This window comes from Mandrillus leucophaeus, unplaced genomic scaffold (genome assembly GCF_000951045.1).
Source record: "Mandrillus leucophaeus isolate KB7577 unplaced genomic scaffold, Mleu.le_1.0 Scaffold192, whole genome shotgun sequence".
Taxonomy (NCBI): domain Eukaryota; kingdom Metazoa; phylum Chordata; class Mammalia; order Primates; family Cercopithecidae; genus Mandrillus; species Mandrillus leucophaeus.
Window position 1 is genome coordinate 3,151,241 of NW_012101943.1, and position 19,578 is coordinate 3,170,818.

General features: G+C 39.1%; 1 protein-coding gene across 1 annotated transcript in view; it reads left to right on the top strand.

The window, feature by feature from the left end:
- Positions 1–19,578, top strand: part of SYNE2 (spectrin repeat containing, nuclear envelope 2) — a 405,169-nt gene that overhangs the window by 129,445 nt on the left and 256,146 nt on the right. The window contains exons 7-11 of the mRNA XM_011978327.1: positions 1,070–1,251; positions 5,975–6,171; positions 12,101–12,201; positions 14,560–14,661; positions 18,318–18,455. Coding sequence (XP_011833717.1) covers positions 1,070–1,251; positions 5,975–6,171; positions 12,101–12,201; positions 14,560–14,661; positions 18,318–18,455 — 720 coding nt within the window. The remainder of the gene's footprint in view (positions 1–1,069; positions 1,252–5,974; positions 6,172–12,100; positions 12,202–14,559; positions 14,662–18,317; positions 18,456–19,578) is intronic.

Sequence of the window (19,578 nt, forward strand, 5' to 3'; positions counted from 1 at the left end):
AAAATATATATATATATATATATATGTATGTATGTATGTGTGTGTGTGTATATATATATATTTATCTTAATTTCTGAATATTTGGAGATTTTGTCTGTTATATCTTTGCTGCTGACTAGAATTTCAATGTGGTCAGAGAACATACTCTGAATGATTTCAGTCTTTCAAAATTGCTGCAGCTTGATTTACGGTGCAGCATGGTCAGTTTCAGTAAATGTTCTGTACGCTCGTGAAAGCAATGTTGGCGTAGTGCTTACCGGATCAATGCTAATCAGATCAAGTTTGTTAATTGTGTTGTTGACATCTGTTATTATTGATTGTCTGATTAGTCTGTCATTTGTTGAGAGAAATGTATTAAATACTTCTATGTTTATGGATTTATCTTTTAAAGTTTTGGATAGATACCATATCGCCCTCCAAAAAAATTGAGCCAATTTGTACATTTACTAGCAATATAAAAATATCTAGTTTCTCATACTTTGACCATCGCTGGATATTGCCTTTACATTTATTTTGCCTGTACAATATAGTAAAAGCTATCCTTTTGCTGTATACGTTTAAATTTCTTAAATTACAAATGCAATTGTTTTTCATAGATTTAATGGCAGTTTTATTTGTTTCCTCTGGACTTGTCTATCCATGTGTTTGACTATCTTTTTTTTGATGTGTACATTTGTCCTTAATGGATGCATTTCACTTGATCCAGTCTCTCAAGATACTCTAGACTAGGAGCTCAATTTGGTTCAGTTAAATTCATTTGACAGGCGTTAAGCTACAGTGAAGTGCTCCATAAGTACTTCAGGGGGATGCATCGATGAGGGACATCCCTCAGTGTGGGGCAACATGCCTGGGAGAGTGTAAGGAATGACCCAAGTCATACCTTAGGAAGCAAAAGTGCAGCCCCCATGGCAGATGCTGTTATTCAAGGATTTGCCCAGTATTCATTTCACTAGGAGTAAACTATGACTGTCATAGGATGCTTTTTAGGTCTTATTTTGACTGGAAATTTTGGCCCAATGCTGGTAACTTATGCTTTTATAAACATTAAGTCTTACTTTGCCTTCTTTAGATTGAGAAGCTTGCCCAGACTCTTCCTTGCAATTACAATCAGCCTTCCCTGGATGATGTGAGTGTGGTTGATTCTTCTCCTACCTCAAGTCCTCCAGCTAAGAAATGCTCCAAAGTACAAGCAAGATGGCAGATGTCTGCAAAAAAGGCCCTTCTTTTGTGGGCTCAGGAACAATGTGCCACGTAAGTAGTTTGCTATGATCCTAAGAGACACACAGGGCAACTGTATCAACCAACACCACCTCACCACCCAAACACCTCCCTCACTTAAAATGAAAATTCTCACTATCCCCCTTCCTCTCAGTGCTTCTTCCATATGTGGAAGCCCGAGAGCTCAGCCACGTTTCGTTTCAAAGGCTGGAAGGTGGTATCACCTGGGTAAACTCGCTCACTCCCACCTGCTGTGTTTAGGTGGCATATTATTACATGGAAATAAAGTGGTATTTAAGTGCCAGGCACGATGGCTCACTCCTATAATCCCAGCACTTTGGGAGGCTGAGGCGGGCAGATCACTTGAGGTCAGGAGTTTGAGATCAGCCTGGCTAACATGGCGAAACCCCGTCTCTATGAAAAATTAGCCTGGTATGGTGGCACGTGCCTGTAATCCCAGCTACTTGGGAGGCTGAGGCAGGAGAATTGCTTGAACCCGGGAGGTGGAGGTTGTGGTGAGCCGAAATCATGCTATTTCACTGCAGCCTGGGCAACAAGAGCGAAACACTGTCTCTCTCACACACACACACACACACACACACACACACACACACACAAAACTTATCTCTTGAAGATGTATGTGAGTATATTAAGAGACCTCAGAGTTTAGAAATACAGCTCAATTAGCAAGCACAGAGACCAGACAGTATGCGTTTTGAGACAGTCTCACTTTGTCACCCAGGCTGGACTGCAGTGGTGCGATGATGGCTCACTACAGCCTTGACCTCCCAGGCTCAGTTGATCCTTCCACCTTAGCCTCCTGAGTAGCTAGGACTGCAGGTACACACCACCATGTCTGGCTAATTTTTGTATGTTTTGTAGAGATGGGGTTTTGCCATGTTGCCCAGGCTGGTTTCAAACTCGTGAACACAAGCAATTCACCTGCCTCCATCTCTGAAAGTGCTGGGATTACAGGTGTGAGCTACCACACCAGGCTGGAGTATGCATTTTTAAAAATTGGGGATAATGAAGGAAAGTTAGTGCTCATATCTTGTTTTTCTTTTAAAGAAAGAAAAATGTTTTCTGCTCTTGGGAGACAATTTACTTTCCCATTTTAACCAATGTCTGAGCTGGAGCTTAGGAAAAATAAGGACTGTAGATGCAGGAGATCTCTCTACTAGAACTGTAAAGTTCACAAGGCATTTCTTGTCACATCATAGCATTGTTAGGTAAATAGGGTCATAACTATGTTGCTAAGCCCTTTCAAATGCAGGACTTCAGAGTAAGTCCTTCCTGTTGAAAGGCCAAGATAGAGCTGAATTTCTGCCTTCAGCCTTACTTTTCTTTTTTTTGAGAGGGAGTTTTGCTCTTGTCGCCCAGGCGGGAGTGCAGTGGCAGGATCTCAGCTCACTGCAACCTCCACCTCCTGAGTTCAAGCAATTCTCCTGCCTCAGCCTCCCGAGTAGTTGGCATTACAGGTGTGCACCACCATGCCCAGCTGATTTTGTATTTTTAGTAGAGATGAGGTTTCATCAGGTTGGCCCAGGCTGGTTTCAAACTCCGGACCTCAGGTGATCTGCCCACCTCTGCCTCCCAAAGTGCTGGGATTACAGGAGTGAACCACTGCTCCCGGCCCAGCCTTACTTTTCTTTAGTTGTCATTCATTCTCTATATTTTATGAGAGCCGTAAACATACATAACCTTATATAGAGGTTTAAAGTATATTAAATGAATTGTTTCTTGAATCTCCTAGAGATAATTGTACTCCAGTTTTCTAAATTTTAAAAATCCCGAACAGTATTTGTGAAAAGCATTATTGTGTCTACTCAGATTTATTTCATTTATGCATAAATAACCTTAAAGTCCTTTCAAAGCCCCAAATATTTTACCACAGTTTATCTTTTCTTCACATCTCCCCATCTTTCTTAGTTTTCAGCTATAGAGCTTATGCTAAGCTTATTAAAATGTAGCACCTCTTCTTAAGTAATTCATCATGGGTTTATCCTAGTTTTGGCCATCGTTGGTGGTATTATATAACTTTTATTTCAATATCCTGTGTTTTATTATTTCAATATTTGTGTTTTATTTCAATAAGACTCTTTTGTAAGTAATATGTTGTATTTTCTCATTTGTGAAACAGATGAATCAGGCCCCATTCTCCACATCTAAATGAGTGTAGGTTCTGCCAACCAGGAGCCTAATTCCGCCCTCTCTAAGGTCTGGCAGCAACATCTTTATGATATTGGCTTTGGCTCATCAGTGCAGAGCTGACCTACACAGTATTGAGTACAGTGCCTGCCAGTCAGTGCAGTGCTGGTTCAGTACTCAAGGTGCTGAGGTCTGGCCCTGCCTTCAGCTGCAGCCACCATCCCTTTAGTTATTATTAGGTTGGTGCAAAAGTGATTGCGGTTTTTGCCATTACTTTTAATTACTTAAAAGTAATTGCATTACTTTTGCCATAGCATTACAATTTGCCATTACTTTTAATGGTAAAAACTGCGATTACTTTTGCACCCACCTAATAGTTTAGCTTAGTCTTGCACATTCTAAAGTCAGAGTACCTGGATTTGAAGTGCTGGTGCCCTGTACTTTCTAACTGGTGACTTTGAACACCTAATCTCTTTGTGTTCCAATTCTTCAGTCATAAAATGTGAACAACAATAATATGTCATAGGTTGTTATCTGCATGATAAGAATTAATTTTTTTAAAGCATTTAGAACAGTTTCTGGGTAGAGTAGATACCACAGACGTGTTTGTTAGACAACACAAAAATCACTGACTGCTATGTAGTTTATTACAGTCATAGTTTTAAACTTTTTTCCCCTAAGTAAACAGGAAAACCCAGGTCATCTGGAGCAGACCTGTTTCCTGAGTAGCTTTTATCATTTGCTTCATACCTTAAAATAGTCTATTGAATTTTTTCGTGCTTTTTATGGGATATGAAAGGACACGATAGTTGTTCTAGAATATATCCCAAATGTTGCAGCCAACTATACCCTTTTGCAGAACTTTCACTGATCCCTTGTGAAGCACAGAATAGTGATGGAGTGATTTTTAAAAAAATATGTGTCTTAAGCCCTGATTATATGCCAGGCATTGTTTGGGGAATGAGTCTACAGTGGTGAACAAGAAAGGCAAAGCCCTTGCTCTCAAAGGCTTGCATCCTAATGGGGAAAGCAGGAATCATCATGAAGAAATGTGATAATTACAGTTGGCAAGCAGATTGTGAAGGACTTTTGATATGGTCAAGAAGGTTGAGGGCAGGGAGAGTGTCTCCTTTACTGCAGGTGGTAAGACAGGGCTTTGCTGCAGAGAGGCTTTGAACTGACTCCTCAAGTGGAGGCTTTATGAAGAAGTATGAGAAGGAGCATCCAAGGACAGTGACTAGGAGGGTGGCTTTGAGAAACGAGAACGAGGCTGGTGACTGTAACTCTGTAAGAGAGGGGAGATACAAAGATGAGAAAAGCAGGCAGGGGCCAAATCACATAGGGTCTGTAGACCAGGGTGAGAGATGTCATTCTAAATACAATGGCTAGCTAATGATGTTGATAGATAGATAGATAGATGGATGGATGGATAGATAGATAGATTGATTGATTGATTGATTGATTGATTTTATTGTGATAAAATATACATAACCTAAAATCCACCACTTTGACTCTTTTTAAGTGTGCAGTTCAGTGGCACTAACTACATTCATATTGTTGTCTAGCCATCACCACTCTCTGTCACCAGAACTTTTTTCATTTTGTGAAACTGTACCTGTTAAACTAGAACTCCCCATCACCTGCAACCTCTGGCCTCTGGCAACCACCATTCTACTTCCCTATGAATCTGACTACTCTACATACCTCATATGAGTGGAATCATATGGTATTTGTCCTTTTGTGACTGGCTTATTTCACTTAGCATGGTTTTTAAGGTTCCTTCGTGTTGTAGCATGTGACAGAACTTCCCTCCTTTTTTTTTTTTTTGAGACAGTCTCATTCTGTCAGCCAGGCTGGAGTGCAGTGGTGCAATTGTAGCTCACTGCAGCTTCAATCTCTCAGTGTCAAGTGATCCTCCCGCCTCAGCCTCCCAAAGTGCTGGGATTGCAGGCGTGAGCCAACACCCCCAGCCAGAATTTCCCTTCTTTTTAAGGATGAATAATATTCATTGCATGTATATACCACATTTTGTTTATCCATTCATCCGTCATGATGGGTTTTAAGCAGAGGAGTGACAAGGTCTATCTATCTAGTGAGCTACAGGCCATTAATTGCACACAATGTATCATTTAATTTGTCCCACTGAAAAAGAAAGTGATTTCCTCTAGTTAGGGACCTTCCCTGTATGTAGAAGTTTAAAGGCAGGCTTAAGCCAACAGATTTGGTAATGAAGGGCATCCATCTTGGGTGAATATCATTATCTCCTGGAGGGCTTTTTTAAAGGCACAGATTTCAGGCCCACCTTCAGAGTTTGATTCAGTAGGTGTGGGATTTGGCCTGAGAATTTGCATTTCTAACACCTGCACCCTGGGTGATACTGTTGTTGCTGGCTCAGGAACCAAATTTTGAGAATCAGTGTTCTGTGGTATTTTGAGTTTCATCAAGCTTGGCATTTTCCTTTAATTTGATCACAAGATTAAAAATTTTATCTAGCATGATGTATCTAATTTACTTGATTTGACAAGTTTTAATTACTATTGAATGTAGTGGAGGGGTATGTTACATTATTTTTAATGGTATTTATCATGTTTTTGTCCTTTTATGATAGCTATGAGTCTGTCAATGTGACAGATTTTAAGTCAAGTTGGAGAAATGGGATGGCTTTTTTGGCCATCATTCATGCCTTGCGACCAGACCTAATTGACATGAAGAGTGTGAAGCATAGATCCAACAAAGACAATCTGAGAGAGGCCTTCAGAATTGCAGAACGAGAATTAAAAATCCCCAGATTGCTGGAACCGGAAGGTAAAAAAGCTACTTTGTTTTTAAAACAATCTTTAAGGCTTAGCATGAAGTTGATTTCAAAATAGTATCTATACATGAATAAACATAATAGCATTCTATTGTAGTCCTGGAGGGCTTAACTTAAACTGTTTATCGAATTTTATATGATTAAACAATTCCTACCAACTGGTTAACTTCAGTAATTACAGGGGAAGCCACACCTGAAAGCAAACAATGCTGTTATTGGGAATAATTTGAGCCTCTGTCTTGATTTTCTTCTATTATGTTCTGTGTTTTTTTCTTCTTGATTCTATTATTCTATTCTAAATCTCTTTTGTAAGATGTTTCTCTGAGTCTTGAATTAAAGTTGGTCATATGTCTCTCCTCACTCCCTCTGAGTTAAAGCTGAAACCTATCTGAGAATAGAAACTGCTGCTTTCCCGTCTGTCCTTATATGGTTGGCCATTGATTCTGCTCAATCGTGTTGGATTGTTAATGACAACATCCTGAGTACTGGTTAGTTTTACAGAGATCATCATCAAATTATAATTTAACTTTATAAAATTAAGATTTAAAAATTTTACTTCTTTCTCAAAAGCACTTTACTTTGGATTGTAATGTTTCATAATATAACCAAAGCTATTAAAAAAAACATTAAGGTCGTAAGAGAGGTATACAGGATTGGTGGAAATTATGATGAATGCGTAGGTCAAGCATGTATGAATTCTAGTCTCAGCTCTATCACTGGGGTGTGTATACAAATGTTTAGTGACTGGCCTCCCAAACAATGGGAAACATACACACATTTACACTATGATAGATTTGACTGATATTAAGGAATGTGTATTATTTTATGAATAATTATAACATTTATGATATGCTTTCTTATAGATTTCATATAGCCCCAAAATGCTTTTGTTGATTTTTGCCAAACTCTGTATCCTTCTGTAATCGACTTAGGGTTGTATTTGCTGAAGAAATGTAGTTCTGACATGAATGTTAGTTTAGAATTTCCTTTATGTTAATAAGTGGAATAAGAGGTATATCAGAACTTCATTTGTTCTTCAGTGACATGAATGGCTTCTTTGCTGAATTGAATACTAGAAGAATATTTTCTCAACTTTTGATGCTATTCACAACGCAACTAACAGCTTTAGACAGAACATATTTTTAAGATTTACCTGCATTATTAACATTTTATTCATCTTTTTTTTAGCAGTTAACAGAACAACAGTCAAGCCCTCATTTGCAGACTTCTGTGTTATAAATGCTACCATTATGACTGTTTTCAAGTTACCAATGTGCAATCACTAAACGCAGAATTAGAAAAAGATGTTCAGTACCACACCATGATATGTTGTTTCTGTCACACAGATACAATAGACAGATAGCCTCAGGAGCATATAGATAATAGTAAAATATAATACAATAATTGGGAAGTGATAAGTTTTGAGTATTTATTACCTATGCTTTTAATATAATTTGTGCATTTATATGATTTAATTTTTATTGATGATTTTTTCACAACCAGCTTACAAAAACTTCTGAACATTTAGCAATCAACTCTCTTAAGCTGATGTGAGTCAGCTAGTTCCAGCACACTCACTGCCCAGGTGACTGTGGATTTGTCACTTAATCTTTTTCGTTTTAAGCCGCTTTATTAAGAGATAATTCACATACCATATAATGTATCCATTTAAGTATACAAATTAGTGGTTTCTAGTATACAGCCTGCCCTCCGTGTCTATGGGTTCCATATCCATGGAGTCAGCCAACAATGGATTGAAAATGTTTGGGGAAAAAGAAAAGCATCTGTCCTGAGCATGTACAGACTTTTTTCTTGTCATTATTCCCTAAACAATACATGTTACACAAATGTATAACAGCTATTTACATAGCATTTACATTGTATTGGATATTAAAAGCAATCTAGAGATGAGTCCTGGAAGCAGTTCCTGTGGATACCAAGGAGAACTGTATTCACAAAATTGTTCAGTCATCATCACCGTTCATTTTAGAACATGTTTGTCATCCCCAAAGGAACTCCTGTGACCATCAGCAATTACTCTCCATTTGCCTCCAACCCCCCTCATGCCCCAGTACTTTCTAATTACATTTCACATATACGGAATTATACAATACACAGTCTTTGTGACTGGCTTCTTTAACTTAGCAAAATATCTCCAAGGTTATCTATGTTGTGGCATGTATCAATACTTCATTCCTTTTTTTTTTTTTGGAATGAGTCTTGCTCTGTTGCCCAGCAATATTGGCTCACTGCAACCTCCACCTCCTGGGTTACAGCGATTCTTGTGCCTTAGCCTCTTGAGTAGCTGGGACTACAGGTGTGCGCCACCATGCCTGGCTAATTTTTTGTATTTTTATTTTTTTTGAGACAGAGTCTCACTCAGTCTCCCAAGCTGGAGTGCAGTGGTGTGATCTTGCCTCACCACAGCCTCCATCTCCTTGGTTCAAGTGATTCTTGTGCCTCAACCTCTTGAGTAGCTGGGACTACAGGTGTGCGCCACCACGCCCGGCTAATTTGTTTGTATTTTTATTTTTTTTTGAGACTCCCAAGCTGGAGTACAGTGGTGTGATCTTGCCTCACCATAGCCTCCATCTCCTTGGTTCAAGTGATTCTCCTACCTCAGCCTTCTGAGTAGCTGGGTCTACTGGTGTGTGCCACTGTGCCTGGCGAATTTTTGTGTTTTTAGTAGAGATGGGGTTTTACTATGTTGTCCAGGCTGGTCTTGAACTCCTGGCTTCAAGCATTGGGCCACCTCAGCCTCCCAAAGTGCCGGGATTACAGACGTGAGCCACCACGCCTGGCCTCTTTTTGTATTTTTAAATAAACTTTCAGCAGGGCGCTGTGTCTCATGCCTGTAATCCCAGCACTTTGGGAGACCGAGGTGGGCAGACACGAGGTAAGGAGTTCAAGACCTAGCCTGGCCAGCATGGTGAAACCCCGTCTCTACTAAAAATACAAAATTAGCTGGGCGTGGTGGTGCGCCTATAATCCCAGTTACTGCCTCATCTGGCCGAGCTAGTGCTGATCAGAGTTCTCATGGTGAAGTTACTCTTTTCTCCCACTTCTTTCCATACTGTGCTCTTTGGAGGGAAATCACTGCATAGCCCACACTTGGGAGAGTTACACTCACTCTCCTTGATGGCAGATTATCTATGTAAATTATTTGAAGTTCTTCTGCCCAGAAATTTGTCTATTCTCCCCCATTTACTTATTTATTCAGTCATTTATTTATATCAGTATGGGCTTATTGTACTACTATGTTTATTTTAAGGGTCAATTTTTTTAAAAGTCTCTTTACACTCAAAGTTTTGGCCAGTAGGAGCTCTTTAGTTGGCTCCTGTGCTCCTTTGATATGTCCCCATCAGTATGGGGTTTGCTTGTTTGTTTTTGAGCATTTTCTTACTTTCTGGCCTGACAAGATGCTGCAGGCTCATCTTGTGTATTTCCTGCCCCAGTCTTAGGATCGTCATTTCTCCAAGGAGCCCTGGCTCTTTTTATTGGAGAATGGTATTAGAAACCAAGATCTGGCTGCTACCTGTGCTCTTTGCTACCGGTATTTAGCCTCTGTGGACTTCAGGTTTTGGTAAGAGTTGAATTTAGGTGATATTTATAAGCTCACAGCCTAATTTGAACTTAGAACTTGTATGTGAGCTTACAGCCTTATTTATTTATTTATTTATTTATTTATTTAGAGATTGGAGTATCTTGCTCTGTCTCCCAGGCTGGAGTGCAGTGGCTCAATCTTGGCTCACTGCAACCTTCGCCTCCTGGGTTCAAGCAATTCTTCTGCCTCAGGCTCCCAAGTAGCTGGGATTATAGACATGTGCCACCATGCCTGGCTAATTTTCGCATTTTTAGTAGAGAGAGGGTTTTGCCCTGTTGGCCAGGATGGTCTAGTACTCCTGACCTCAGGTGATTTGCCGCCTCGGCCTCACAAAGTGCTAGGATTACAGGCTTAAGCCACCATGCTTGGTCTGCCTACAGCTGTATTTCTATAGTTTGGACATTGGTCTGCCTTCATGTTGGTTGTTACTAATTCTTGTTAACTTTTTACCCCTATCTTTTTTCCCCCCTTCCTTTTTTACCTTCTTTTCTCCCTTTCCTTGTCTTTTGTCTTTTCTTTTTGGCTTTTCATTGTCTTTTGTTTTTCCTTTATTTTTTCTTATGCTTTTGTCCTGTTTCTGATGACTGTCTGTTTTAAATACTTTTCTTATATTGTGATTCTCCAAATCTTTATTATTAGTATAAAATATTTTCTCCATTTTTGTATATGTGAATAACCAGGCAACTAACGAAATAGACACTATAGTAAAAACAAATTTCCTCTGCATAATTGCTCATAATTCATTATAAATGGCTTAAATAATAGCTCAAAAATATGAAATGCATCATGATTATTTATCCAAACCAAATACCTTAGTCATATTTGAATAAGGGAACTATTTTGACATAATATTGTTAACACATTTAATCTTCACGCGTGGCTTCATATATAATGAGAAGTTTTTGTAAAGCGATATCTAAATAAGCCAGTATCATTATTTTATGTATCTCTTGATGTTTATATCTTTTTCAGTTAAAGATAGAATAACTTAATTCTTAAAAATTCTTCCTATATTGAAACCCTACCCTCAGCTTTTTATTGCTAATTTTATATGCTTACTGCCTTGAATTACATTGTTTGCAAATGGATTGATTTATTTTCTACTTCAGGTGACTTAGAGCACTCATTGAACCTAGTAAATATGTTCACTAAAGCATGCATGGTGTGTTGTATTTGTTTGTTACTTGTTTTTCTCCTAACCTTAAACTCCTTGAGGGACAGATAATGTTTTAAGGCATCTAGCATCTACTAGTTGAATGAATAGAGGGTTGAAGCATAAGATCTCCAAAGGCAGGGACCATGCCTTACATATCCTTGTAGCCCCTGCCTGTGACCCACAGTTATTGGCTCTCTGTAAATATTTGTTGCTTTAAGTTTAACTTAATAAATAAACTGAAGTTTTTTTTTTTTAAATAATCTTTATTGCTTGTTTAGGTCAAGGAGCACCTCCAAATTAGGTGTTCATTTTGTCTGTGACATATTGCATCCCGCTTTTTGTAATTTTATGATCTCTTTCACTTATTAGATGCCTGGAGAAGTTCTGTACTTTACAGAATTTATATGCCTGGCACAGTGTCTTATGCTAGCTACTTGTGAGGCTGAGGTCGGAAGACTGCTTGAGGCCAGGAGTTTGAGACCAGCCTGGACAACATAGAGAGACCGTGTCTAAAATAAATAAAAAATAAGATAAATAGGAGTTTGTAGTCTTTAAAATTTTGTTTAATTCAGCATTTTACAGACTTATTTCACGATGGACTCTTAATGCAACACAAAGCCTGGCCCGTAGAAGGCTCTCAGTAGATTTACTTGTTCTATGAATGAATGAACAAACTCTGTGAATGTCTTAGATAAGCTTTCCATACAATATATGCTTTTGGAGATGCTTTACTGCACACATGCCAAGACCAAGGTGTCAGGAATGCATTCTAATTGCTGTATGTTCCTGCATTCCTGGAGGAATTTCTGCACCATGTGTCTAGAAAGAGGAATGCTTTATTTTCTCCTCTTCATCCTCTCTGACTACTTATGCCCTCAGACATACCCCCATAGTGAGACTTTATTATTAGAAAACTGAGACTGTGCACATACTAGTGTCAGGATTTAACCCCCCAGCTATCTCTGTGTATAGATCTAAGCTCTTAGCCACTGCACAGTCTTGCAGCAAGGCTGAGTAAACAGAGATTGGATGGCTGGGTGACTACTTTGGTGCATTTCCAGAGCCTGTGAACTAAATGGCAGAGGCTATGGCATAGCCCATTCTTGAATATTCATTATAGCAAATGTATAACAGCTAATCGATAGTGTGGTGTATCTTGCAGATGTGGACGTTGTTGATCCTGATGAAAAGTCCATCATGACCTATGTGGCACAGTTTCTGCAGTATTCCAAAGATGCACCTGGGACTGGAGAGGAGGCTCGGGTATGTTTTCATATGCATAAGTCAAGCTCATTTTAGTTGTATCCTGCTAATGGTTTAATTTTTAAAAGCAAAATATAATTTGCATACAGAACTTAAATGTACAGTTGAATGAGCATACACCCCTGTAAATCATACTTCAATCATGATATAAAACATATCTGGTACCCAGAATATTCCATTGGGCACCTTTTCTGTCTCTACTTCCTACCCCAGGCAACCAGCATTCTAATTTCTGTTACTGTAGGTTAGTGTTGAATGTTCTTTTTTTTTTTTTTTTTTTTTTAGGTTCAAAGAGATAATTTATTAAACTTTACTGAATTATCTGAAACAACTTTCCGATAGGCACTATATAAGACAAATGAAGTTAAACTTTTAAAAATCTAAAGATATAAAATTTTTGTTTATTATAATATTCTATTTTTTTATTTTTTATTTATTTATTTTTTTTGAGACAGAGTCTCACTCTGTCGCCCAGGTTGGAGTGCAGTGGCATGATCTTGGCTTACAGTAACATCTGTCTTCCCATTCAAGTGATTATCATACCTCAGCCTCCCAAGTAGCTGAAATTATAGGCACGTGCCACCATACTCAGCTGATTTTTGTATATTTGGTAGAGACGGGTTTCACCATGTTGACCAGGCTGGTCTTGAACTCCTAACTTCAAGTGATCCACCCATCTTGGCCTCCCAGAGTGCTGGGATTATAGGAGTGAGCCACTGTGCCTGGCCTATCAAATTTTTATGTATTATAATATTTATTACCTTTATTGAGATATAATTTATATACCATAAAATTCATCTATTTAATACGTTTGTTTCAATGGTTGTTGGTGTATTTACATGATTGGGCAACCTTCACCATCATCTAATTTTAGCACATTTCCAGTTTGTCTATTCTTTAGCTTCATATAAATGAAATTGTGTGATTCATATAAATGGAAGTGTTGTATTCTATTGTTAATCCCTATTTGTTGATATACTCCTGAATTACTATTGTTTGTTTGTTTGTTTGTTTGTTTAGATAGAGTCTCACTCTGTTATCCAGGCTAGAGTACAGTGGCGTGATCTTGGCTCACTGCAACCTCTGCCTGCCAGGCTCAAATGATTCTCGTGCCTCAGACTCCCGATAGCTGGGATTACAGGCGTGGACCATCCTGCCTGGCTAATTTTTGTATTTTTAATGGAGACAGGATTTCACCATGTTGGCCAGGCTGGTCTCAAACTCTTGGCCTAAAGTGATCTACCTGCCTTGGCCTCCCAAAGTGCTTGGGATTGTAGGTGTGAGCCACTGCGCCCAGCCTTGCATAACTATTAGATTGCCATTTGATTATTCAGTTTTTCTCCTTTACTTTCAGTGAGTACACAAAATAGTGTGGGTGGAAACTTCATAAAAATTGCTGAGCTGAAAAGAAACGCTTATTCTGCTTCTAAGATGATAAATGAGTGCTGTGAATTTAGTAAAATGTTTGAGAATATTACTTAAAAAAGTATTTTAAACCACATGTTTGCATGCATTTTCAGACATGTTTACATGCATTTTATTTGACAAATTGGGCCTATGTTTTTCCAGCTGTTAAGTTTGAGGCAATAAGCCAGATTGCTGCTGACTCTGGAAGAGAGTCTCAAGCTGAGATGCAGGCTTATAATTCAGTTCACTTATTTCTGGCCTGCTGAGGAGCTATTCTTTTCTAATTAATTTTCATATTAAAAAAATAAAATGCAAGATTCAACTGTCCATGAAATTGAGTGCAAAAATATTAGAAAACTTTTGCTTAATAGGAAAACACAAAGTAAATGAAGGTTAAAGAAGGGTGGAAATAAGATATAACTTCTTTGTCCTATAGCGGTAAAATTGGCTTCCAAATGTAAGCAAGTTTACCACCTAAGCAAGAATCTACGGAAAAAGTAATTGTTGTTCATATCTTGATGATACCATAGCTAAAAACCTTTGGTACTGTTATTTTTAGGCTCTCGAAAGTGTTTGAGTTATTTTTGATGTCAGTGTTTCTGCAGGGTGTGAACATCTCTTGAATTACCCCATATTTCGATTTATTGGAAGGCAGTCTTCTGAAATGCCTGCTATAAAGAAATGATTTAGAATAATGTTCTCCAAGCCAAAATGGGGGAGGGGGTGCATTGCTTGCCCATTTCTTTAGCACATTGTCATGTTCAGATGCTAGTTCCAATCTGGTTTAAAATTTAAGGTGTTATGTGAACAAGTGATATTACTCTTTGGCATAATGAATCATTGGTGTGTAATGATGGCATTATTTCACTGCTGTTTCAAGTTGTTAATTTTTTTTGTTAAAAAACCAAGTCTGTTTAAAATATAGTTTAATTGTGTGTGTGTAAAATACAGGGAAAGGTGAAAGATGCTCTGGTCTGGTTAACTCTGCAAAAGGAAAAACTACAGAAGTTGCTAAAGGATCCAGAAAATGATACCTACTTTAAAAAGTATAATGTAAGTATGATTTTAAACAGCTGTTTGTAATTTACTTTTTAAGGGATGAGCAGTAAGTGTGTTTTTAGAAAACTCTTTCAGGGTTAAGTATTTTAAATATTAAATTCACTGAAGGTTTTAAGGCTGAATTGTAGCACTGTACTTCAGAAACTAAGGTGCATGTGATTCACTGGGGTAGTCCTGTTAAAATGCACATTCTGGTTCAGTAATTCCGGGGGCAGGGCCTGAGTTTTTGCATTTCTAACAAGGTCTCAGATGATGTTGATTCTGCTCGTTTTTGGAGTACTTTGAGCAGCATGGTTCTGGAGCAGGGGTTGGCCCATTTTGTAAATAAAATGTTGTTGGAACAGAGCTACACCATTTAAGCATTGCCAGTCACTACTTTCACACTATAACCCCAGAGTTGAGTAGTCGTGATAGAGACCATATGGCTCTTAAAGCCTGAGATATTTACTGTCTTGCCCCTTACAGTAAAAGTTTTCCAGTCCCTGGTTTAAAGCAGAACATGCTTTTTATTTTATTTTTATTTTTATTTTTATTTTTTGAGACAGAGTTTCGCTCTTGTTGCCGAGGCTGGAATGCAGTGGCGTGATCTCGGCTCACCACAACCTCTGCCTCCTGGGTTCAAGCAATTCTCCTGCTTCAGTCTCCCAAGTAGCTGGGGTTACAGGCATGCACCACCACGCCCAGCTAATTTTGTATTTTTAGTAGAGACGGGGTTTCTCCATGTTGGTCAGGCTAGTCTTGAACTCCTGACCTCAGGTGATCCACCTGCCTTGGTGTCCCAAAGTGCTGGGATTATAGGCGTGAGCCACAGCACCCAGCCCCAGAACATGCTTTTTAGAATGAATAGAGAGCCTGAACTGAGAGTCCTTTGAGAAATAATGACAGCTGTGATTATTACCACATATTGAGCATTTCCTTTTTTTTTTTTTTTTGAGGCAGAATCTTGCGCTGTGGCCCAGGCTCAAGTACAGTGGCGCGATCTTGGCTCACTACAATCTCTGCCTCCTGGGTTCAAGCGATTCTCATGCTTCAGTCTCTGGAGTAGCTGGAATTACAGGCACCTGCCACCAGGCCCAGCTAATTTTTGTATTTTTAGTAGAGACGGGTTTTCACCATGTTGGCCAGGCTGGTCTCGAACTCCTGACCTCAAGTGATCCACCTGCCTCAGCCTCCTAAAGTGCTGGCATTACAGGCGTGAGGCACCACACCTGGCCATGTTGAACATTTTCTACGTAGCAGATACCTTGCTGATTTGCATTTCACATGTTAAAATATCTTGCTGAGCTTGGTATTATTCCAGTTTTACAGATGAAGATAATAAGTGGCTTATTTAAGATTACATGGCTACTAAAAGGGTAGAGATGGGACTTGAATGGAAGTCTAGCTTTAAAGTCCTAGCTGTTTTTGCATTGTGATGCTTCTCTGGGGTAAGTAGTTATTCACTGTACAGCCTTGAAAGAGACTTAACAGGAAACAAAGCAAAGGTTCCTCAGTCCTGTTTCTTAGAGCCCATTGTCTATGCAGTGCTGTGCTTCTCCCCAGTGCTCTGTCCTGAACAAGCTGCAGATACTGTCAGGTACCTACATAGCACTTAGCACCTCTAGGCCTCCATGTCTGTTAAGTCAAAGAGTTGGATAAGTCCAGCCTTTCAACTGTAACATTCAGTGGGTTGTGCAACTTGCTGGCCATACTTTCCTTTTTGCTTTGGAAGCATCAGGGAAGGAAGGGATCAAACATCTTTTTCTTCCTTTGGTCTGAACTGCACAGGCTTCTTGACCTTCTTCCCTTAGCTCTGGTCTAAGATTTTTTTCTCGACAAAGTGCTCATCTTTTACTGAAAGTGCATTGTTCTCACATATGTCTTTGATTTAATAATGTATCACAGATTCAGGTTTCCTAAATAGAAGGTTTTATGAAGTCATTAATTATCAGAATTCAAGTAAATTATCCTTTGACTTTTTCATAACATTTCATTTAAAATGCTGTCAATAATTCTGGATAATGTTTTAAATGACATTTGAAACATTAATGCTGATCCTTGGAACAGCATTTGAACAGTATGGTTCTAGAGCAGAGGTTGGCCCATTTTGTGAATAAAATGTTACTGGAACAGAGCCACACCTATTTATATATTGTCAGTAGCTACTTTCACACTACAACCCCGGAGCTGAGTAGTTAACTATGGCCAGTTGCAGTGGCTCATGTCTGTCATCTCAGCACTTTGGGAGGTGAGGCAGGTGGATCACTTGAGCCCCGGAGTTCAAAACCAGCCTGGACAACATAGTGAAACCCTGTCTCTACAAAAAATACCAGAAAAAAAAAAAATTAGCCGGACGTGGTGGTGCACCCCTGTAGTGCCAGCTGCTCGGGAGACTGAGGTGGGAGGATCACTTGAGCCCAGGAGGCAGAGGTTGCCGTGAGCCAACATCATGCCACTGAACGTCAACCTGGGCAATAGAGCCAGATCCTGTCTCCAAAAAAAGAAAAAAAAAAAACCCATGTAATTGATAACTCTTTTTTTTTTTTTTTTTTCCTGAGACAGGATATCTGTCTGTCTCCCAGGCTGTGATGCAGTGGCCCAATCACTGCAACCTCTGCCTCCTGGGCTGAAGCCATCCTCCCACTTCAGCCTCTTGAGTAGCTGGGACTATAGGTGTGTGCCACCATGCCTAGCTAATTTTTTGTATTTTTGGTCGATACGGAGTTTTGCCATGTTGCCCAGGCTAGTTTTGAACTCCTGGGCTCAAATGGTGCACCTGCCTCAGCCTCCCAAATTGCTAGGATTACAGTCGTGAGCCACAGTGCCTGGCCAATTGATAACTCTTTTTTTTTTTTTTTTTTTTGAGACAGTGGAGTGCAGTGGTGCGATCTCGGCTCACTGCAACCTCTGCCTCCTGGGCTGAAGCCATCCTCCCACTTCAGCCTCTTGAGTAGCTGGGACTATAGGTGTGCGCCACCACGCCCAGCTAATTTTTGTATTTTTAGTAGAGATGGTTTTTCACTATGTTGGCCAGGATGGTCTCAATCTCTTGACCTTGTGATCCACCCACCTCGGCCTCCCAAAGTGCTGGGATTACAGGCGTGAGCCACCGCACCTGGCCTGGTAACTCTTAAATACTCGTATTTCACACAAATGTGAACCAAGAAAAAGCTTTACTTATTAAATATTTGAAGGCAAAGTGTTTTTCAAAGTTTATATAAAATGAATTGAGAAGAAGAAGCTGAAGCCCAGTTATTCATGAACACTTTGAAAATTGCTTATAATATGACTACTGCTATCATATAATTTTCACATTCATTCATTCTTATTTTGTTGTGAGCGCATACTTGGGGAGAACAAACAAACTCATATTTTCCATGTGGCATCATGATCTGTCCTGTAACCCAGTGACCTTGCTGCTCCATTCCAGTAGAAATCCAACAATACCGACACAAAGCACAGAGTGAGGTGTATGACATTATGCTGGTGTCCAGTTATCACAGTGCACTGAAGAAGGAAATCAGAGCAGAGAGGGGATACTGGATTCAGGGGATTTTACCTTTAAGTAAAAACTTAAATATATCCTATACCTATAGACCTCAAAATAACAGATTATATGATATAAATGGAATTAAACATTTTCAGTCTTTAAAATACTCTTCTAATTGTAGAGCCTGCTGTCCTTTATGGAGTCATTCAATGAAGAAAAAAAGTCCTTTTTGGATGTCCTGTCAATAAAATGGGATCCGGATGAGCTGGACAAGGATCATTTACAGTTGAGAGAAGCCTGGGAGGGCCTCGATCACCAGGTGACTGTTTATGTTGATTAGAAGAACATTTTCAGGCCAGAATCAGTGGCTAACACCTGTAATCCCAGAACTTTGGGAGACCGAGGGTGGGTGGATCACTTGCAGTCAGGAGTTTGATACCAGCCTGGCCAACGTGGCAAAACCCTGCCTCTACTAAAATTACAGAAATTAGCAGGGTGTGTTGGTGGGCACCTGTAATCCAGATACTTGGGAGGCTGAGGCATAAAATCGCTTGAACCCGGGAGGTGGAGGTTGCAGTGAACTGGGATCGCACCACTGCACTCCAGTCTGGGTGACAGAATGAGACTCTGTCTCAAAAAAAAAAAAAAAAAAAGCATTTTCAAAGGGCAGCTTTGTTTTTTTGGATGAAAAAAAAAAAAAAAAAAAAGCATTTTCAAAGGGCAGCTTTGTTTTTTTGGATGAGGGTTTTACTTTAAACTTCCGTGAGAAATTCTGTAAAAGACAGTGTAGATGCTTCATCAGAAAATGGGATAGTGTTTTTATATTTTCTCCATGGCATCGTTTGGGTAGTGATCATCTTTTAAGTAGGGATTTTTTGTGTTCTGCTTAGAGAAAATGCAAGCTTATCCAAGCTTGATATATTTGCTATCAATTCTTGGTTTGCTACAGTAGATTATCTATATTTTGATTGACGTGTGGCTTCTTCTCTACTATCATGTATCAATATCAGTAGATGCTTGAAAGAAGTAGGAACAAATCCACAGAGAGTGTGTAAGGATGAATTTGTGCATGTGTGTCTGAATATATCTGTATAATTTCAATCCATTTCAATTTATTGAGACGTAGTTTATGGCCCAGCATATGGTACATAACTTTGTGCACTTGAAAAGAACACATATTCTGCAGTCATTGGGTATAATATTCTATAAATGTTAAATTTTTTAAAAATTCAATTTAATTTTTAATTTTTACTGGTACATAGTAGGTGCATATATTTTTGGGGTACATGAGATATTTTGATACAGGCATGCGATGTGAAATAAGCACATCTTGGAGAATGGGATCTTCATTCCCTCAAGCATTTATCCTTTGAGGTACAAACAATCCAGTTACACTCTTCAAGTTATTTTAAAATGTACAATTAAGTTATTATTGTCTATAG